The 17720-nt window shown below is 38.7% G+C and overlaps 2 protein-coding genes across 2 annotated transcripts in view; both read right to left on the bottom strand.

Annotated features, from left to right (window-relative positions):
* Positions 1–1583: 1583 nt before the first annotated feature.
* LOC109630395 (ADP-ribosylation factor 6) lies at positions 1584–3421 on the bottom strand. The gene is made up of 2 exons (XM_020088579.2): positions 2988–3421; positions 1584–2022 (listed from the first exon to the last, which is right to left on the bottom strand). Exons 1-2 carry the CDS (start codon positions 3300–3302, stop codon positions 1714–1716), a joined length of 624 nt encoding a protein of 207 aa, XP_019944138.2. The 5' UTR covers positions 3303–3421; the 3' UTR covers positions 1584–1713.
* A 1636-nt stretch (positions 3422–5057) lies between these two features.
* The window catches only part of ppm1lb (protein phosphatase, Mg2+/Mn2+ dependent, 1Lb), a 50065-nt gene continuing 37402 nt past the window's right edge, over positions 5058–17720 (bottom strand). Inside the window, exons 3-4 of the mRNA XM_020088578.2 lie at positions 9776–9937; positions 5058–7246 (exon numbers count right to left, since the gene is read on the bottom strand). Of these exons, the coding sequence (XP_019944137.1) occupies positions 6906–7246; positions 9776–9937 (503 nt within the window). The 3' untranslated portion in view covers positions 5058–6905. The remainder of the gene's footprint in view (positions 7247–9775; positions 9938–17720) is intronic.

Raw genomic sequence — 17720 nt, 5'->3', positions numbered from 1 at the left:
TGTACATGCATGTTGATTCCTGATGACTCACAAAACTCCACAATCATATTTCTACACATTTGTTCAATATACACGTTTACTTTAACCGGTGACTGCTGATCCTCTGTGTGACATTCAAGGCTGTAAGATTTAGGTCGAAAGGATCTATTGAATATAGTTGAATATAAAATAATCCTAGTGATGTTTTCACTGGTGTGTTTCATCTAAATTGTACAAATTGTTGTTTTCTTTACCCTAGAATGGGCCCTTTATATTTACATACTTTATATTTACATCAGGAGTGGGTCCTTTATACGGAGGCCGCCATGTTTTTTTTATAGTCGTCCAAACTGGACAAACTAAACACCTTTTGAGTTTTTATGACAACTGCAGGCTACCACAGGTTCTCTGTCATGTTTGGAAGTGGAGGGTGAAGTGAGGGGTATTCAGCTGCAACATGGAACTTCACCACTAGATGTCACTAAATTCCACACACTGAACCTTTAAAATGAGAGGTGTTACTAATATTTAGTCCATCCAAAGCACGATGCACACATTAGTCAGGTTATCAGAAACACACAAGTACAACTAATACAGTCCAGTAGTAAATCATATTACTACACATTTGTTCTCGGTGTATAGCAGTTAAATTTTATTGACCTCTTTAAGGGAAACTTTGTACTTGTTTTGTGAGATAAGAAATCATGGTACCAATGTCCGTCTGGCTTTTGATTGAATTTTATTAATGATTTATATGAAGTACTTCTTATTGCTCCATAATCTTTCCCTCTAATGCATGTTTTGAAGCAATGCTTGTTGGTTTGATCTATTGAAACATTGGTTTTAGGATTTGCTATGTGTTTTGAGTGTGGGTGTATTTTTTACCAAGACCAGCTGTATTGATATGGCAATAAAGTGTTGAATCTTGAATCCTAATGTCACATAGGATGGGTCAGGTTTGGCCTGACACAGGAATCAGTCTTGATTTAAATCTGATTAGAATTAAATACTTTTACTCGAGGATCATTCTGACTTCAAGGACCACAGGAACACATTCAATTCCAGATATTTAAAACAGCAACACACTTTATTTCAGTGCAAAAAAATATGACAAAACAATTTCATAGGTTTGGTGCAACAACCTAAAGGCTATTCTTGTTTTCGTATATATAAAAAATGATAATGTGATGTTAACAATAATATAAATAAATGCATAGAAATATAGAGAAACAGTCCACACATGGAAAAGAACATTCCTGTTTGTTTTCTGTGAACGGTGGTCACGCTGGTAGACTGTACTGAATGTTGTGTGACATATCAACTGCTTTCTCAAAACCACCCTGATAATCCGAGATTGATAACAAAATCCTTGTAGTTTATTATCTTCGTGCAAAGAGACATTCTCCCCTCCATGGTCCTGTTAACCCTCACAACCTACAGACAAAGAAACGTCTGGGCATTGTTTTACTGTTTTTCCACTTTTATTGTCTTGTAAAACTGAGAATCTCATGATTTTGACACAACCTGTGTCTATCCTGACAGATTCATTATTTCATGTGAGGCTTGTGAGGGTTATTTTCACCTTTCACAGATATTAACACTAATCACTGTGTTCATATCGTATCATCTTATCACCGCCTCCTCTCATTTGATCTTACAGAGTGGCTCTTTGCTGATGCCTGACAGAGGCGAACAGCAAATCATCTCAGACGAGTCAAGACAGATTTTCATCCATCACCTCCTGCAGAGCAAGACTTGTTTCACGGCTGTGGCACTGAAGCCCTTTGACCTCATCTTAACCTTAATGTCCTCTTGAGTCTGTTTCAGTGGGGTCTTCATCAGATACACTATCCTCCGGAAGCCCTCCTCTAGTCCCATCCCAGTGACAGCGGAGCAGGGCTGGATGAACCAGGCTCTGCCATCACACACTCTGCTCAGGTCCAGTTTCAGACAAAGTGCCTCTGGGCTCAGAGCTGCTGGAAGGTCTTGTTTGTTGGCGAGGACAACGAGAGGAACGCCTCGGAGACTCTCATATCTCAGGACCTGGTAGGGGAAGAAAACAAAGTACAGAACACATTAGTTAAGACAGTGCAAGACAAACTTTTCTAGATGAAAATATTGTGTTTCTTGCTGCAAGAAAAGTGAGCCTATAGTTATTCTACTGAAACATAGAAATCCATTAAGCAGACAGTGAATTGAAATAGTATTTTTTTATTGAACAAATATTTCTCAAGAATGAAACTTTAAGACCAAAATGCCTTCATGAGAACACATCCATGTAATCAGTTTTGAATCTGCCTTTTTGATTTGTAGCTGTGTAACACAAAATATTTGTTAACATGTGTAATAAATTATCACTATAGATAACTACGGGTGTTATACCCTTCTATGAGTCATTGCTAAATGTGTAAACACACTGATGGGGTCTTCATATTAGGAGTTACAGTTTGTATGTTTTTTTTATGAATGCATTAATACCTATGGTACTCAGTAGAGCACATACCTCCACCAAGGCCCCTAAAAGTAAATCAAGCTGCACCAATTTGCACACACTTGTATGAATGTTTTAAATCAGCCTGCTTTGTTTCATCAAGATTTATGTATTTCTTTTTAGGAAATCAGTGAAAATTGTTTTTTCTCTGACCCATACCACATCCTTCCACCAAGTTGTTTTTCCATAATCCTGCTCACAATCAAACAAAACAATGAATAATAATTTGTATCCTCATGCAAAATCTCTCTTGAGGAAAATCCAGAATCTATGAATATGCAAATATTTGTCACATCAGTTTAAGTTTAACACACTTAATTTCACATCATCACTGAAATGTTCTGTGTGACAGCTTCATACTGAAATATACAAACTAGTTTAAACAACGACTCAGATTTAAAGTGAGCAGAGACAAACTTTCCTCCTCCAGCAGATTTTTCTGCAGTGAAGGTCAAACACCCAACTGAAGAAAAAGTGCTACTCTTATAAATAATTAAGTCTCATTTGATTTAATTACCCGGTGGAGTTCTTTGCGGGCCTCGTCCAGCCGTGTCTGATCCCAGCTGTCCACCACGAACACCAGTCCGGCTGTGTCAGTGTAGTGATGCCTCCAGTGAGGCCTCATCTTCCTCTGACCCCCCACGTCCCACACTGTCAGACTCGGGCTGCTCCTGTCTGTCTCCAGCGACTCCACGTTGAAGCCCACGGTCGGTACGGTCACCACGCTCTCGTTGTACATCAGTTTGTAGAGGAGGGTGGTCTTCCCTGAGCCGTCCAGGCCCAGCATCAGGACCTGTGCCTGCTTTCGAAGCATGGATCCACAAATACCCATAATAATGTAGAGTTTGTCTATATCCAAAAAGGAATGTCTTCTAGTGTTTGTGTCCGTCCGTACTGTATATGTGCAGGGTTACAGTGTCTGGTCTCTGATGACCACTGCCTGCAATCAGTATGCTTTATGTACGCACAGCCATAGTGACCCCTCCCCTCTGTCTGTGATGGGATTCCTTCTGTCCCCTGCGTATAGCTTACAGGAACACTATTTATATCCAAAGTGACGGTGCAAACATGAAGTTCTCTGGTTACCACAGCTCACATCCCACCTGCCCCATGAACATTTCACACACACACACACACACACACACACACACACACACACACACACACACACACACCAGCAACCAGGAAGTTCATGTTTGGAGAGTCGTGTCTCTTCCTGTATGGATGTCATGCAGCGATGACATCACAGGGAAATTTTGCTGGTTGTAAATGGGATTTTATCTTTAGACTCACAACATGTTGGCTGAAGGTGCAGCCTCCAAAGAGCTTCTGGGAATCAGTGAGTCATCTGGAATCAACATGGATGTACAAAAATGTCCCAGTTGGTACAATGACAAAAACATGGTCAGCATGTATTCTCATTTCTCATGCCGTCTGACCTTTTGAACTGGACATTGTGATGGACAGAGCAGGCTAATTTATATGTTATATTTTTGGATACATGATGAGTTTCCATTCTCATTTTTCTCACGTTCTTATTATTTACTTATTAATACTACTATCTATTTTGCTGACTGGTACGTCCAGACTTGGGACTGATGAATGTTAGTACTGTTTTCTATTTTCTAATCACCCAGCAGGTGGCACAGATGCACTAAAATAAGGCTTTTTAATAGTAAAGGATCACAGATGTTTCCTTTCCTTAAACAAAATAAATGTATAGAATTTTTATCTTTAGAATAAACAATGACAGAGAACCTTCTGTAAAGTACTAGCGTTAATGATATTTTATAGGAATATTGATGTTGACTGATGCATGAGTGCTTTTCTATTATTTTGATTTAAGTGCACACAAGTGTGTTAGTTTTTATTATCTTTGTTATTTTGTTGTGTTGTTGACTTTATGCTAAATTATCATAGTTTTTATTATGTTTGTACAATATACTCTCTAAAACAAAACAGGAAGTGATTATCTTTTTTTACCTTTTTGATTTTTTACTGTTTATTAACCTTATTAGTTGCAATTTCTTTAAACAAGACATAAAAAAACCAATAACAGAACTTTCTGAAAAGAAGCTCTCATGATTAATGTTTAGCCAAAGTGCAAAACTGAATATTTGTCTTATTTTTCCTTTTTTTTGTATGAGGTATTGGGTCAGGTGGGACAGTGGTACAGTGGTTGGCCTTATAGCAAAAAGGTTTCTGGTTTGACTCCCTGTTCAGTTGTGGAGTTTGCATCTTTTCCCTGTTTTCGAATGGATTTTCCCTACAGCCCATCCCAAAACTCTAAAGTGACTGTGGGTTTGAATGGTTGTTCATCTCTGTATGTTGGGCCTGTGATACGCTGGTGACCTGTCCAGGGTGTAGCCTGCCTCTCAACCAACGTCAGCTGGGATAAACTCAAGCTCCCCTTGACCCTCATAGGAAAAGTCGTGTATAGATGGATGGATATTGATTTGCAAGGATTATGTTTCGTAAAATGTCCATGTGTGGAATTTTCCCTTTCCTTCAGTGTTGTTGTTTCTGTGCTATAGCAGTATAAATTTCTTTTTACATACATCTTAACAGTCACACACAACACAGAAAGTGATCATTTATCATTTTAATGTTACCTTTTTGATGTACATTTTAAAATTTCTGAATTCTTTTCTTTACAGTTTTATTAAAGTCAACAAAAACAAGTACAAATGCCACATAAACATTCTGTAACATACATTATCATGGAGGGAAGAATGAGAACTGAAAAAGCACAAACCAACCATTTTTATCTGGTATATATCTCCGAAGTCAAACAATCCAGGAGCAGGCGCACTGTCATATAAACAGCGGAGGGGTGATACTAACATGAGGACAGAAATAACATTCATCTTACAATGTCCTGTCTCTCAGAGACATTCTCTCAACAATGCTATTCTACACCAGAGTTAACGAGATATGACACTGAGGTCGTGCAGTGTGCAAGGTATGACCGACTGCGTTAAGAGTAAAAACAGAGGGCGTAGTTTTGGCAGCAGACTCCATAACAGGAAATGAGCAGCTAAAAAAATAAGGCAACAATAATGCGTTTCATTCAAAGGCTTGTTACATTTTGAGTCACAGTTAAGGGGAACGGAGATCGAGCAGTGACGGTCGGGATGAATGATGAGTTTTCTCTGCACAAATACGATGTTAATACAAGACACATCAACAGTGAGTTGTCTGTTTGATATATATCTGCAGTGAAAATGTAGGAAAAGTCAGATAATGGAATAGCATGTCAATATGTGATTTAAAAGTTGTAAAACCAATAATTACATGGAAAATTATTGTTAATTTAGTATTACAATTATAATGGCCAATTATTACATCAATTACTATTATAACTGTGAAAGCATATTATCTTTTGCTCACAGGTTTGTACAATTAAAGTCAATGTTATTGCTGTCAGTGCGATGTTACTACAATATCACCACATGGTCTGGAAATGTATTGCTTAAAAAGACTATTAGATTTTATAACCATTTAAAATGACACTGTGACAAGCTGCGTTACTATCAAACAGTTTCTACATTATCAGTCGTTACAAGGATCCTGATCAGAGTTTTAAAAATGATTGACAATCAAAAACTAGAAATTATTTTAAGTGAAAAAACAAGTAAAAGTAAAAACGGGGCAATTCAAGACAAAACACTTCTCACATCGAGAAATCTCACGTTCAGCAAGTGTGATGTAACAATGCGATCTGTTCTATTGCTGCACAGTATGAATGGTGATATTTGAACAAGCATGTCAGGCATGTCATCATATGTATTGTTTATGAATAAAGGGAAGTAATTCATATTCATGTTTTGCACCAGTGATGTGTGTTTGACTGAGGGACAAAAAAGAAACCTGCCAACGTGTTGAACAACAGAATTTTCAGTGCAGTTCCCTGTTAGACGTAGGTTCAATTAGATGATGTGGGAAATGAAATGAAAATTAAATTAGTGGTCACGTAGATATTGAGTGAAAGGCATCACGTTTGAAATAATATCGAAGTGGAACTCCATGTTATCTGTTGTAATTGGCTAATAAATGAAGTGGTGGTTAATGTGACACACACGCGCGCACACACACACACACACAAGCACGCAGGCGCACACACACACACACACACACACACACACACACAAGCACGCACGCACGCACGCACGCACGCACGCACACACACACACACACACACACACACACACACACACACACACACACACACACACACACACACACACGCACACACACACACACACACACACACAATAACCCTAACTCTTACCAAACCTTTCCTTAACAATTGACCCATTTATTAGCTTTTTCCCCCAATTCTGGACACAGCCATCCCCAATAGACTGGTTTTTAAATCTTTCCTCTTAAGCCTATTCAAACAAGATATAGATACTGCATGTGGTAGATGGGTGGACTACTGCTCACTGGCCTTGCTTTTAAACTTTACCACCATGACGGTGATGTTGTCAGGGCAGCCACGGTAGAAGGACTGGAGGACGATGCTCTTGGCGCCGAAGTGAGGCTCGTCCAATCGTTCCCTGATGAAGCGGACCGCCTCCTCGTTGCTGAAGGTGTCCCACAGGCCGTCGGACGCCAGGATCATGAACTCCGGCTGCACCTTGTTCAAGTCGAAGGACATGATGTCAGGATCGGCAATGACCACGTTGAGGTTCTTCAGGGGGTAGTCGCCCAGAGAACGGGACATGGCCAATATGCCCTGGACGCGCCATGAACCGTTAAAACTGATGAAACCACCTGAGGAGGAAGTCAGAGCAAAAAATGGAAGTTTGAAAATGATAAAACAAGCAGGGGGAAGTGAAGGAAAAACAGAGTGGAGGGAGAAGAGAGGAAGTGAGAAAAAGGAGGCTTTGTGTTGCTGCTATTATAACACCAAGATACCAGATTATGTTTCTTCATCTGAACCAGCCGGCACGTTTCTTCATCTCGGTCATGTTCACATCAAAGGGAGAATCATAATATGGATCCTTGCCACTGACATGTTTTCACTCACCGTTAATACTCATGGAACAAATTATTTATGTTGGATACATTTCAATTCATGTCACATCCTGCGAGTGCAGCTGCATGTCCTCAGTGGCTCTGGCAGATTTGTGAGCAGGGACTATAGTCCTGGAAATGACTGAAGGAGATGAAGACTTCCATACTAGGTCAGGCTGCCTCCCCAGATCCTGCTGAGCGAGGTCATAGCCAGGGTTTTAAAAATACTGAGGTGGAGAGTTCAGGCCACTGCAGGCTATAAACTATCGCTGTCAGCCCCCACCCCCCAAATCCCATTATGTGTAACCTTCTATTATAATCTATGCTTAACTAACTAAAATCCCCAAATTCCCAGAAAAAGCAGAGGACACAACCCCTGTGCTGTCAGCTTCTTTAGCAGCCTCTGATTCTATAGCTCGCTGCTTTGACATAACTGTTGGAAAATGTTTTATATAAACTGCAGTTAGTGATAGAGAAGACCTCAAACATTCCTTAAGTCTCCTCTCTTTCTCTTTATGTCTTTTAAACACAATGAGGTATTAACCTGAGCTGTTAGCTGCTGAAGGTGGTAGCTAAGCTAATATGGCATTAAATAAAATTATCGTAGTCATTATCTTTCGTTATTTCTGAATTATTGCTTCATATACTATAGAAATATTTATACGGCGATAATACCAACTAGCCAAAAATGGTTAAAATAAAAATAAAATTGTAGTAAAAAAGTTAATTCTTTGTTTGTGCCACAAATTAAATTGAATGAAAAAAAAATCAACCACTTCATCATGTTTTGAAAACAGTCAATATTTTTCATTCAGTGCGATGGTATGATTACTGGTGGGCGTACCGGTGTATTTATTTGAACATTTGAAAATTGATTTTTGAAGTTTCTTTCAGTATTTAGTTTTTAGTTTAGTTGATTGAAAATGAAACGTAATAGAAAAGTAAAAGTAAATGCATTGAAAATAACTGTTTACCAACATAAACAAAACAAAACAAATGATTAAAAAAAGATTTGCAATTGTGTTACCGATTAAAGTTCATCCACCAATTTACTTTTTTCAGTGTAGAAAATACTGACCAGGCAATGCAGAATATGATTTATTAAAAATAAAATAAACTGGAAATAATCTTCATAAGGTTAAAAATCATAATAATAAAACAATAATTTCTTAAATATAATAAATTACTATAAATCTATCAGAATCTATTTGAAGTGATCATTACATTATAAATACATATCAAAATCTCCCTAAAAATGGCTCCAGTGTATCCTGTGAATCTTTAGATACACTGCTGGTCTAATTTTTTCCCTATTAAGGGATTTTTAGACATTGATGGGAAAATTGTCTTTAGGGTTTGTCATTTGACTCTTTTATTTGTTGTTGCAGCCTGCAGCTCCTGTATCAAGAAGTTGTTTCATGTTGAATGTCTATGACAGAAACATTGCATTGTTAATAATGATACTGCTGAGATTGTGTGAATAGAATCTGTTTATTATTCTGAATAATTTATTTTTATCTACAAACTTGTCTACGGGGAGTTTTACAGACAACAATGAGTCTTTTAGGATCAACAACGTTTTCGAGAAAATCTGATTTCCCTTGTCAAAATGAAAATATGTGCAACAAGTTGTTCTAAATCTAATCAGATCAACAGCTCTACCTGGGGAACCTGGTATAATGTGTCTTTTTGTTTACATGAATGTGTCACAGAGACACCACAGCAACAAGATCATGTTATCCTGTGAGAGAAGGTCACTGAACACGGAATCTTTATTAGTATACATGTGTTTCCTGAACATGAGAACTTAATGAAAGTTACTAAAAGTAGCAAAATTGCATTATACCTGAATAAAAAGTTGAGTAGGCAACAACAAAATGCAACCTAAATCTCGTTTTATTTTCAGTACCCAATCAGACCATTAGATGGAGATGATGAGCTGGTGACCACAGTAATCTAGCAACCTACCATCTACTCTCCTCAGCACAGAGAATGCAGATATGGTAGCAGGGAGAGTTATGCCTCAAGATACACCTTAAATACTGTGCACTCTCTGGCTGCATTTGCACTGCTCTGGAAACAGACTGTGTTATCAGTCACTAGGTTTTGATGTCACACCGAGCACAGAGACGCAGTGTGTGGAAAAAAAGGACAATGATTTTGAGCTCCGATCGTAAGAACTTATTTTTTGCTTCCATGACAACAATCTGAGCAGTGATATTCCCCTAAGTTTTATCTAAAGCCTTGTTCTGTTGCTCAGAATCAGCTGAGAAAAGTCTTACTCACCAGCTTTCTTGATCCTCTTGCGCTCTTTGAGCTGGTAAGGTTTGTGGTCGTGCGATAGAGGAATGGCATTGCCGTTTTTATCGCAAAGAACTCCGCGTGAATCTCCAACGTTGGCCACCGTCAGCTCCTTATCAGACAGCAAGGCCACCAGACATGTAGTACCTGACACAGAGGGAGGGGAGAGGGGGAGAGTTCAGTTCAGGTCAGTCATTTGTAATCCCTGGTGGGAAACTTTAATCAGGTGCACAAGGTACAACACAATCAAATAATACAGTCCAAAATAAATACTACTACCACTAATAATAATATATGAACGATATGTTCTTGAGATGTCTCGTATGATATTAAACAGAAACATTATAGTCTAGTGAAGACACTAAAATGAATATGCCTAAATGAAATTAGGTTAGACAGCAGGTTTAATACAAAGGAGGAGGCTAGAAAAGATGGAGAAAGAGAAATGGAGAAGAAGGAAAAAGCCTCTCTGTGTAATTTACGATAATATAGCAATTTTTCAGAGCATTTTCCACTGTAGAAAATGAAATACATGACAATTTAAGAAAATATTAAAATAATTTTATTAAATCATACAAGAGAGCTAAATGTTAATGTAAGGAGGCCGTCAGCTCATAATGCTCACATGATTATATTCAGCAAGTATAATATTCATGCTAACGTGTGCTAATCAGCAATAAACACGAAGTACACCTGAGGCTGATGGGAATTAAATTACTTTTATTATATTATTATTAAATCAGAAACCAAAGAATTGGACCATTCAAATTTTGAGCAGATGCTTGTGCTAGAGAAACAAAAATCAGAATTCATGGGTGGACATGAATGTACATCAACCGCAAGTTGATTCAATATTTTCTGGCTTATGATGCCATTTACGGAAAGTTCAGTGGATCACCAAAGTTGCAAGGATTGGACCTCAGGGGGCCATGAATATCTGTGTTTCAGAAAAATCTAATTTGGCATAAATGAGTTCTGCTTAAATATTAAAATATTATGTGACAACTGACAAAAAACTCACTGCGCATATTGTTGCTTTGATAAAAGCTTGATACATAAGGGGATACTTCTTTTAAATATACAACCTCAGTAAACCACAGTACTCTTCTTGTACACACACTTCCCTCCTGCACTCAAGTAGAACATATGTTGCCAAACATTGCAAAAACTCTCTGAAGCCACTTCTCCACCACTCTCCTTGATGCTTTCATTTCTTTTCCTCCTTCCTCTCTTTGTTCGGCCTCCAAGTCAGACAGAACACAGCCTGGACTCAGAATCTGAGGCCTATTGTGTGGTATCCAGCAGTCTTTTAGAAGAAGAACAGATCTGCCTGTTTGGTCACACATAGCAAAGACAAAACTAGAGACAGAGGGGAACAGAGGAGATTTGAAAAGAAAGAACAGAGTACAGGGGTCCTACTGGCCTTGGCCACCCAGACAGAAAGCTGGGCGGTTGGTATAGGGAGGAAGACGGAAAACGGGACATACAGTCGAGACACAATCAGGACTTCAGTGGTTGAGAAAAGACTAAAACAAACTGGTTTAACATTCATAGCTGGAATGTGGAGGAAACTTAAAGTTCCACATCTCAGTGCGATGTTGACTGACTGTCCATGTCTCAGGCGTATTGACCAGAATGAAAAACATCTATCTCCCCGATGACATTTTTTTCCATTCAGTTCAGCTGGTACAGTCAGTATGTGAGAGACGTGTAACACACACAGGAAGCATTTGAAGTGAAAAGCGAGAATACAGAGGAGACGTCGGAGCCAGAGGATAAGGAGACATGCAAGGAAATAAAGAACAAATTGATAACTTCTAAGAAAGACAAGGATTTTATTATTCCTCCCTTTTGGCTTTTGAAATTAGTGATAAACAGAAAATTGGATGTAAAAAAGGAAGAGTTTTGAAGATGAATGAAGTAAATATTGCTGCCACTTAATTGTAAATGATTCACTAAAACTTTTACACAGCTTGTAAAAAAAATCCATTTCTATTAGTTTCATCATGGTGTGCATCCCTAATCCTGCTGCCTGTGCCTATAGCTGCCGCTGCGCTGTGCCATGCCGTCCAGCTAATTATCCTATCCGCCAGTTCCCATGGCGATCAAGATGATGGACTGAGGTGCCTCGCAAGCACACCCTCCCACAATTAGCCAAGCCATGCCAAGCACATGTTCAGCGTTACCCATTAAGATGGCACCGTGACCCAAATGCACCCCGTGCTCATGTTAATTATTGGCTTAGCTCAGGCAGGCACACCTTCAACTCTCCAATGAGATTAACGTCTCAGTCCCAGTTAGCCTCCCCCTCCGATTTGATATCATTTCACTGACAGTTTGAATAATTTCTCATTCAACACACGAATACATCACATGCATCGTGTTTGTAAACAAGCTGCTGGGCATTGAGGTGAAAATGTAATGTAAAAACAGGCTGACACAGGACGGCCACGATAACGTCAACATCTCGTCCTCCAAAAGCTCCTTTCCAGTTTGATCTGATTGTTTTAAGCCAATTCAGACACCAAGATGTCCAGTGCACGTCCAGACTGGCATCTCTAGTAGAGTCTTCTGCATGTATGGCACCTTTCATCCTGACATATTTGCTTTCTTCGAGTTTCGCATCAGACGCTTGTTAGAAAGGTCATCAACACACCCACTCAATCCCTGTGAATTTTCCTGCTGTATTCTCACTTGTACATTCCACGGACATTTTACAAAGAGGTTCAGGAAAAGGTCGAATGCAAGTGATTCAGACATTTGCGTTCTTAAACACCGGAAACTCTGAAACAGCGTCATTTACACCATGTTTCAGCTGACTTTTGTGAACTAAAACACTTCACCCACCCCTCCATTGGTATAGTGGTGCATAGATAATGAGCGAATTTTCATATTTCGGGGAAGTATCCCTTTAACACTTGTCACAATACAATATTTACACAGCATGTGTCACTTTGAGTTAGCTTAAAAAGTCCATGCAATACTAAAGAATACAAATACTACAAATTTCTGTAAAGTACATATTTTTTCCTTTCATCTCTTCTGGTCCTGAATAATCAGAGGCCCCGAGGCCATCTTCAGCCTCTTTTCTAGCTTTGAGCTTATGTGAACATTTGAATCACCCACTCGTGTCTCAAGAGTGTATGAATTTTTTATTTTTATGGATATAACCTGTGTATCTAACCAACTCTTCTAACAGGTCTCTTACAAGGTCAATCTTGTGGGTCAGAAAGTGTTTTAAAGGATTTCTCAACAACTCAAGATTGACAGGTTCAGTCAATCAGTGCAACAGAAGCAGAGATATCTTTCTGTTTCACTTTGTCTAAATCTGGTACGTACATTATCCACTGCAACTCGATTGCTGGCAGTTGTGTGGATTGTCTTGCTCATTTCTTTTCTAACTTTACACCCCCAGAGTTTTGTCTTTTTCATACTCAGTGTTCAGCCAAAAAAGCCTTCCTGTAGAAAATATGTGAAAAGAAAAAAAATCACACATCGGGCAGAACTTCCCAAGAACAATAAGATGGTGGAGTTCCCCTTTAATATGATCTATCTGCCAATCTCCTTCCTCGTCACCTCCCGTGAGAGCAGATAAATTAAAAGCTTCATGTCTTACACACTTACACAAACCTACATGCAGAGGTCAGATCATTTCAAATCCAACATCATACTTGCGAAATGTTGAATCTAACTTGAGACGTTGCGTTTCCTTTTATTAGCAGAATGGTCCTGCAGTCAAACAGCTTCTTTAGAAAATTCTCCCTCATGAGTTCCAGAAACTTGGAGATTTTATTGGAATTTTTACATTCATCTTCCAAAAACCACAACAGTGATGAGCTATGTTGTTATATAACAATATCTGTCACATCACATGTCAGAGCCTGTCAGATGTGTTCGGTCTTTGTCAGATGTTTCATCAACATGATGTTCTTCTCCCTTAACTACATTTTGCCAGTGTACTTTAATCTATACTTGCACAATGATAAAATGTTTGCATGAACAACAATAGTCTGACCATTACCTTCCTTCTGAATTTCATTTCAATTATAATGTTCGGTGAGTTGTGAATAAAATATTCCATCCTGTTTACATGTTACAGAGCAACATCTGAATATGAAGCAGTTAGATTCTCCAATCACAAGTTATAATGCGATTAAGATGTTTACACGCCACATAATGGGACTAGAATACTCCAGATGTTTTATTTAGATTAGATTAGATTTAATTTCAATGTGATTCGAGGACGTGGTTTGTCTGTTTGTATCATGCAGATAAACACTGATGTTGTCTATCTGTAGTTATTTGAGGACTTCTGCTGTAAAGCAGGACCAAATATACAGTACGTCCTGATGTGATATTTGAGGATAAGCATCAGTATGATCAAGTATTATTAATGTACAACTGCAAACATACATATCCTTATTTGGGTAACAGCTGTCTTAAACGCCTCATTTGAAAGCGAACACATAGCGGGTGAGTGAGTGAACCACACAGCGGCAAGCACAAATAAATAACAGCCATCACTTTCAGTTAATGATGATTCGCTCTGACAGCAAGGGGATCCGGTTTGTGTTTAAAAAAAAACAACCAAACTGACACTTGATAACAGAACAGAATTGGAGAAATGTGTTTAGTCTTATTTTGATTAAAATTTCTTGGCAGATTATCAAATCTTTTAGATCCTTTCACTTGTCTATCAGGCCAAAGTTAAGGTCACTTTTACATCATACTGCAGCAACTTCAGATTGTATTTGTAAAGGATAATTCAAAGTACTCATATCTGTTGACTACTATCTAATGAATCAGATCAAATGAATTATTTAAGAACAGCTGATCCTTCACCATATAATTGAGAAGACTGGGGTTTGAAACATATGGTGGAAAGGGGTCACTCAGCATGGAGCTAGTTACTCTGGTGAATACTTATAAATAGAAAAACTACATTCTAAAACATTCAAATGTAACAAAAAAAGGTTTGATTCCAGTCTGTCTGCACAACTGAGTTTGTACAATCTCTGCTGGCATCATTATTCGGTGCCACTAAAGGTCATGTGTTGTTGTTGTTCCCTGGTTTCCCAACACAGTGAACTAAAGGAGGAAACACTGCAGAATCTGCAAACATACTTGGAGTGAGCAAACATTTAGCTGAAGGGAAATGGAATGTATAGTGCTTTTAAAGTAAGCAGACAGAGAATAACAATGATGTTAAACAAACATTAACGTCACTGGAGTCAGTCCACACGTGAAATAACTCATAGCACTAGAAATGACATCAACTTTCAGCCATAATAATAACAGCAAACAAATGCAAGGCTTGGAAACACAAAAACAAAATGGCTGGGACATAACAAAATGGAGCTAGAAAGTGAGTAATAGCTTTTTACTACTTAATATATGACAGTAAAAATAAATAAATATATAACAGTACAGTAGACTTTTTATAGATGTCAACATATCATGGTGCTGTTTTTTATTTCTCTTTATAGCCCACAGTATTACACATTTCTTACTATTACAGTTTTTCTCTATCTATTTTCTATCTTTTCTCTATCTATCTATTAAGTATATGTTTTTAACAAAAGAAGAGGTTTATAGTTACTATAGCGATTTACTTTGTACTGATACCTTTTATTGCAATACGATATCTACAGTCTGGCACCAGCAATATAAATACTTTCTGTTGCACCAATGAGGCAGAATATTTCGCTTCTTGCAGCAGATATTTGAGTTCTAAAATAATCCGATTTCTGACAGTTCAGCATTTTGCCAGTTTGACATTGAATTGATATCATGCATGTTAATGTTGCTGTGTTTGTAAAACACGTTCAGGTTTTACACACTCACATATCTATAAAACATGAAGCATTTAATTATGCAGTGAACTAATGCAGTGAACACTTTATTTGATTCCTGCCTTGCAAAAAAATATCTTGCATATTTTGAGAGAGGGAAGCAATTCCTGCACATATTTACATGAATTTATATCAAAAATGTCCTCAATCACAATCTATCTCTTACGACATAAACCTTTAAGCAAGAAAACATGGCTAACAGTCTGGTCTATATATTGCTGCTTGCAACACAACTATTGATTATTGGACTAAAGCACTACCGGAAACATTCATGTGCTTGTGTGGATGCAAACAGCTCCATAAAGATTAGCACCACACTGCATTAGGGACACAGTTCCCCTAACAGACTGCGAGGTGCTGGACATTCCATCAAAGTCCCATCTCCCTTATCTTCCTTCGGAACGCTTTTGTTTGCTGATAAACAACAGAGGGATGAGCGAAAAAAAAGGGGGGAGTAAATCTGATATGCTGTTGTCCTGGGGACTGGGAGCTGAATGGAGAGTGTGTCTCTCCATTTCCCCCGCTCTTCCTTTCCTGCCAGCTTCATTTAGGCTCCGATTACAACATAAAGCAGGGAGCTGTGCACCCTAAATGATCCGATTGTTGAATCAGATACAGGGAGAAGAATGCACAACAATTACCTGATCAGCAGACACCCTCCCTCCCACTATCAGTCCTTCCCCGAGATGCTGACAAGAAAGCAAATTCAATCTCTGACTGTCTAATGCCAGGGGACAGACATGCAGACATTTTGCTTGAGTGGATCTTGACTGTAAATTTATATTTTTTACCATATAAGGATGATAGAAATATAGATGCATGAGAGACAGACAGGGAGTGGTGAGAATCTTTCGACCTTGGATGCAACAGGTCACGTAGCTTAAGTAGGCAGAGGGATCAGGAGGGGAGATTGACTTGGTGGCTGTTTTGAGAGCAACGGGGATCAGAAAGCTGAGCTAGAGAAGCAGCGGAGCAGAGGAGGACGAGGACAAAAGAGGCGAGTGCAACAAAAGGTGATGCAGCTGCAGCCTATCAACCTTTTCTGAGAGCTTATAGTCAGCCGTCGCCTGCAGACTGGGTGCTCGTGGTCTGGACAGTTTAATTCTCCAGTTTAACAATCCGCGGATCATATGATCCGGCATTATAATGACGACGTGAGGCGTTCTCAATGGCTCTTTCATACCACTGACCCCCCCCCCTCAACAACATACATGTGAGTCACATCAGCCGTCTGCGCATGCAGGTTTTCCTTTAGGCTAAACTCTGTTCAGACATATAATCTAATTGTAAGTAGTTGCATTCCTTTCCCCTCATTTCTTTTTCTTAAGGGAAAGTCTGGTGGATTGCAACTCAAAGTAATTGCTGTGAACTGATAATGAAGAAACGGAGGAAACTGAAGAGGTCAGATGATCTGACAGGTTTCAGACAAGCTAAGAGTTTATATAGATCATCGAAGGCTCTTTATTTTAAAATGTACATTTTTAATTGGGGCCTCTGTTGCGGTCTGGTGGTTAGGACGTCAACGATTGACCACAACACACCCTGTTCAAATCTGGCCACTGACAATTTTTGCATTAATAATGTCTTCTCCCCTGATTTCAGTCCAACTACAACTTTGATCTATTTGATGTTTGAAATAAATGAATGACCAATAAATACAGTTCACACAAGTTCTCTTACAAATGGCTTAACTAGGGGTGTGTTATGTTGGTGAGATCTCAGCATTGAAACTTTAGCTGTTTTCAGACATTAACACGAGAAAATGTCTGGACAGTTGAGTCCAAGCTCTGAAATCTTTTTATCTTTCGAGGTTGGCATCTTCGTCCGTGTCTTCTAAGTGTATGTTCATCGACTATGAGTTACTTTTCAATTTTGCATCCGTCACGTCTTAGAAACGTCATCAACACACTCGCTCATTCGCTGGGAATTTTCCTGACACTATTCAGCTGGATTCTGGCAGGAGAATAAAAGGACCCTGAAAATCTCTGGTGTTCAGTGCATGTCTGAAAGCAGCTTAAGTAAGTAATAAACTGTATAAATATCTCTTATAGTTATAATAGACAAATCCTTGAAGCCAT

This window comes from Paralichthys olivaceus, chromosome 11 (assembly GCF_024713975.1).
Source record: "Paralichthys olivaceus isolate ysfri-2021 chromosome 11, ASM2471397v2, whole genome shotgun sequence".
NCBI classification, from domain to species: Eukaryota; Metazoa; Chordata; class Actinopteri; order Pleuronectiformes; family Paralichthyidae; genus Paralichthys; species Paralichthys olivaceus.
Note: the sequence above shows the minus strand (reverse complement) of the source record. Positions and strands in the feature narration are given on the sequence as shown.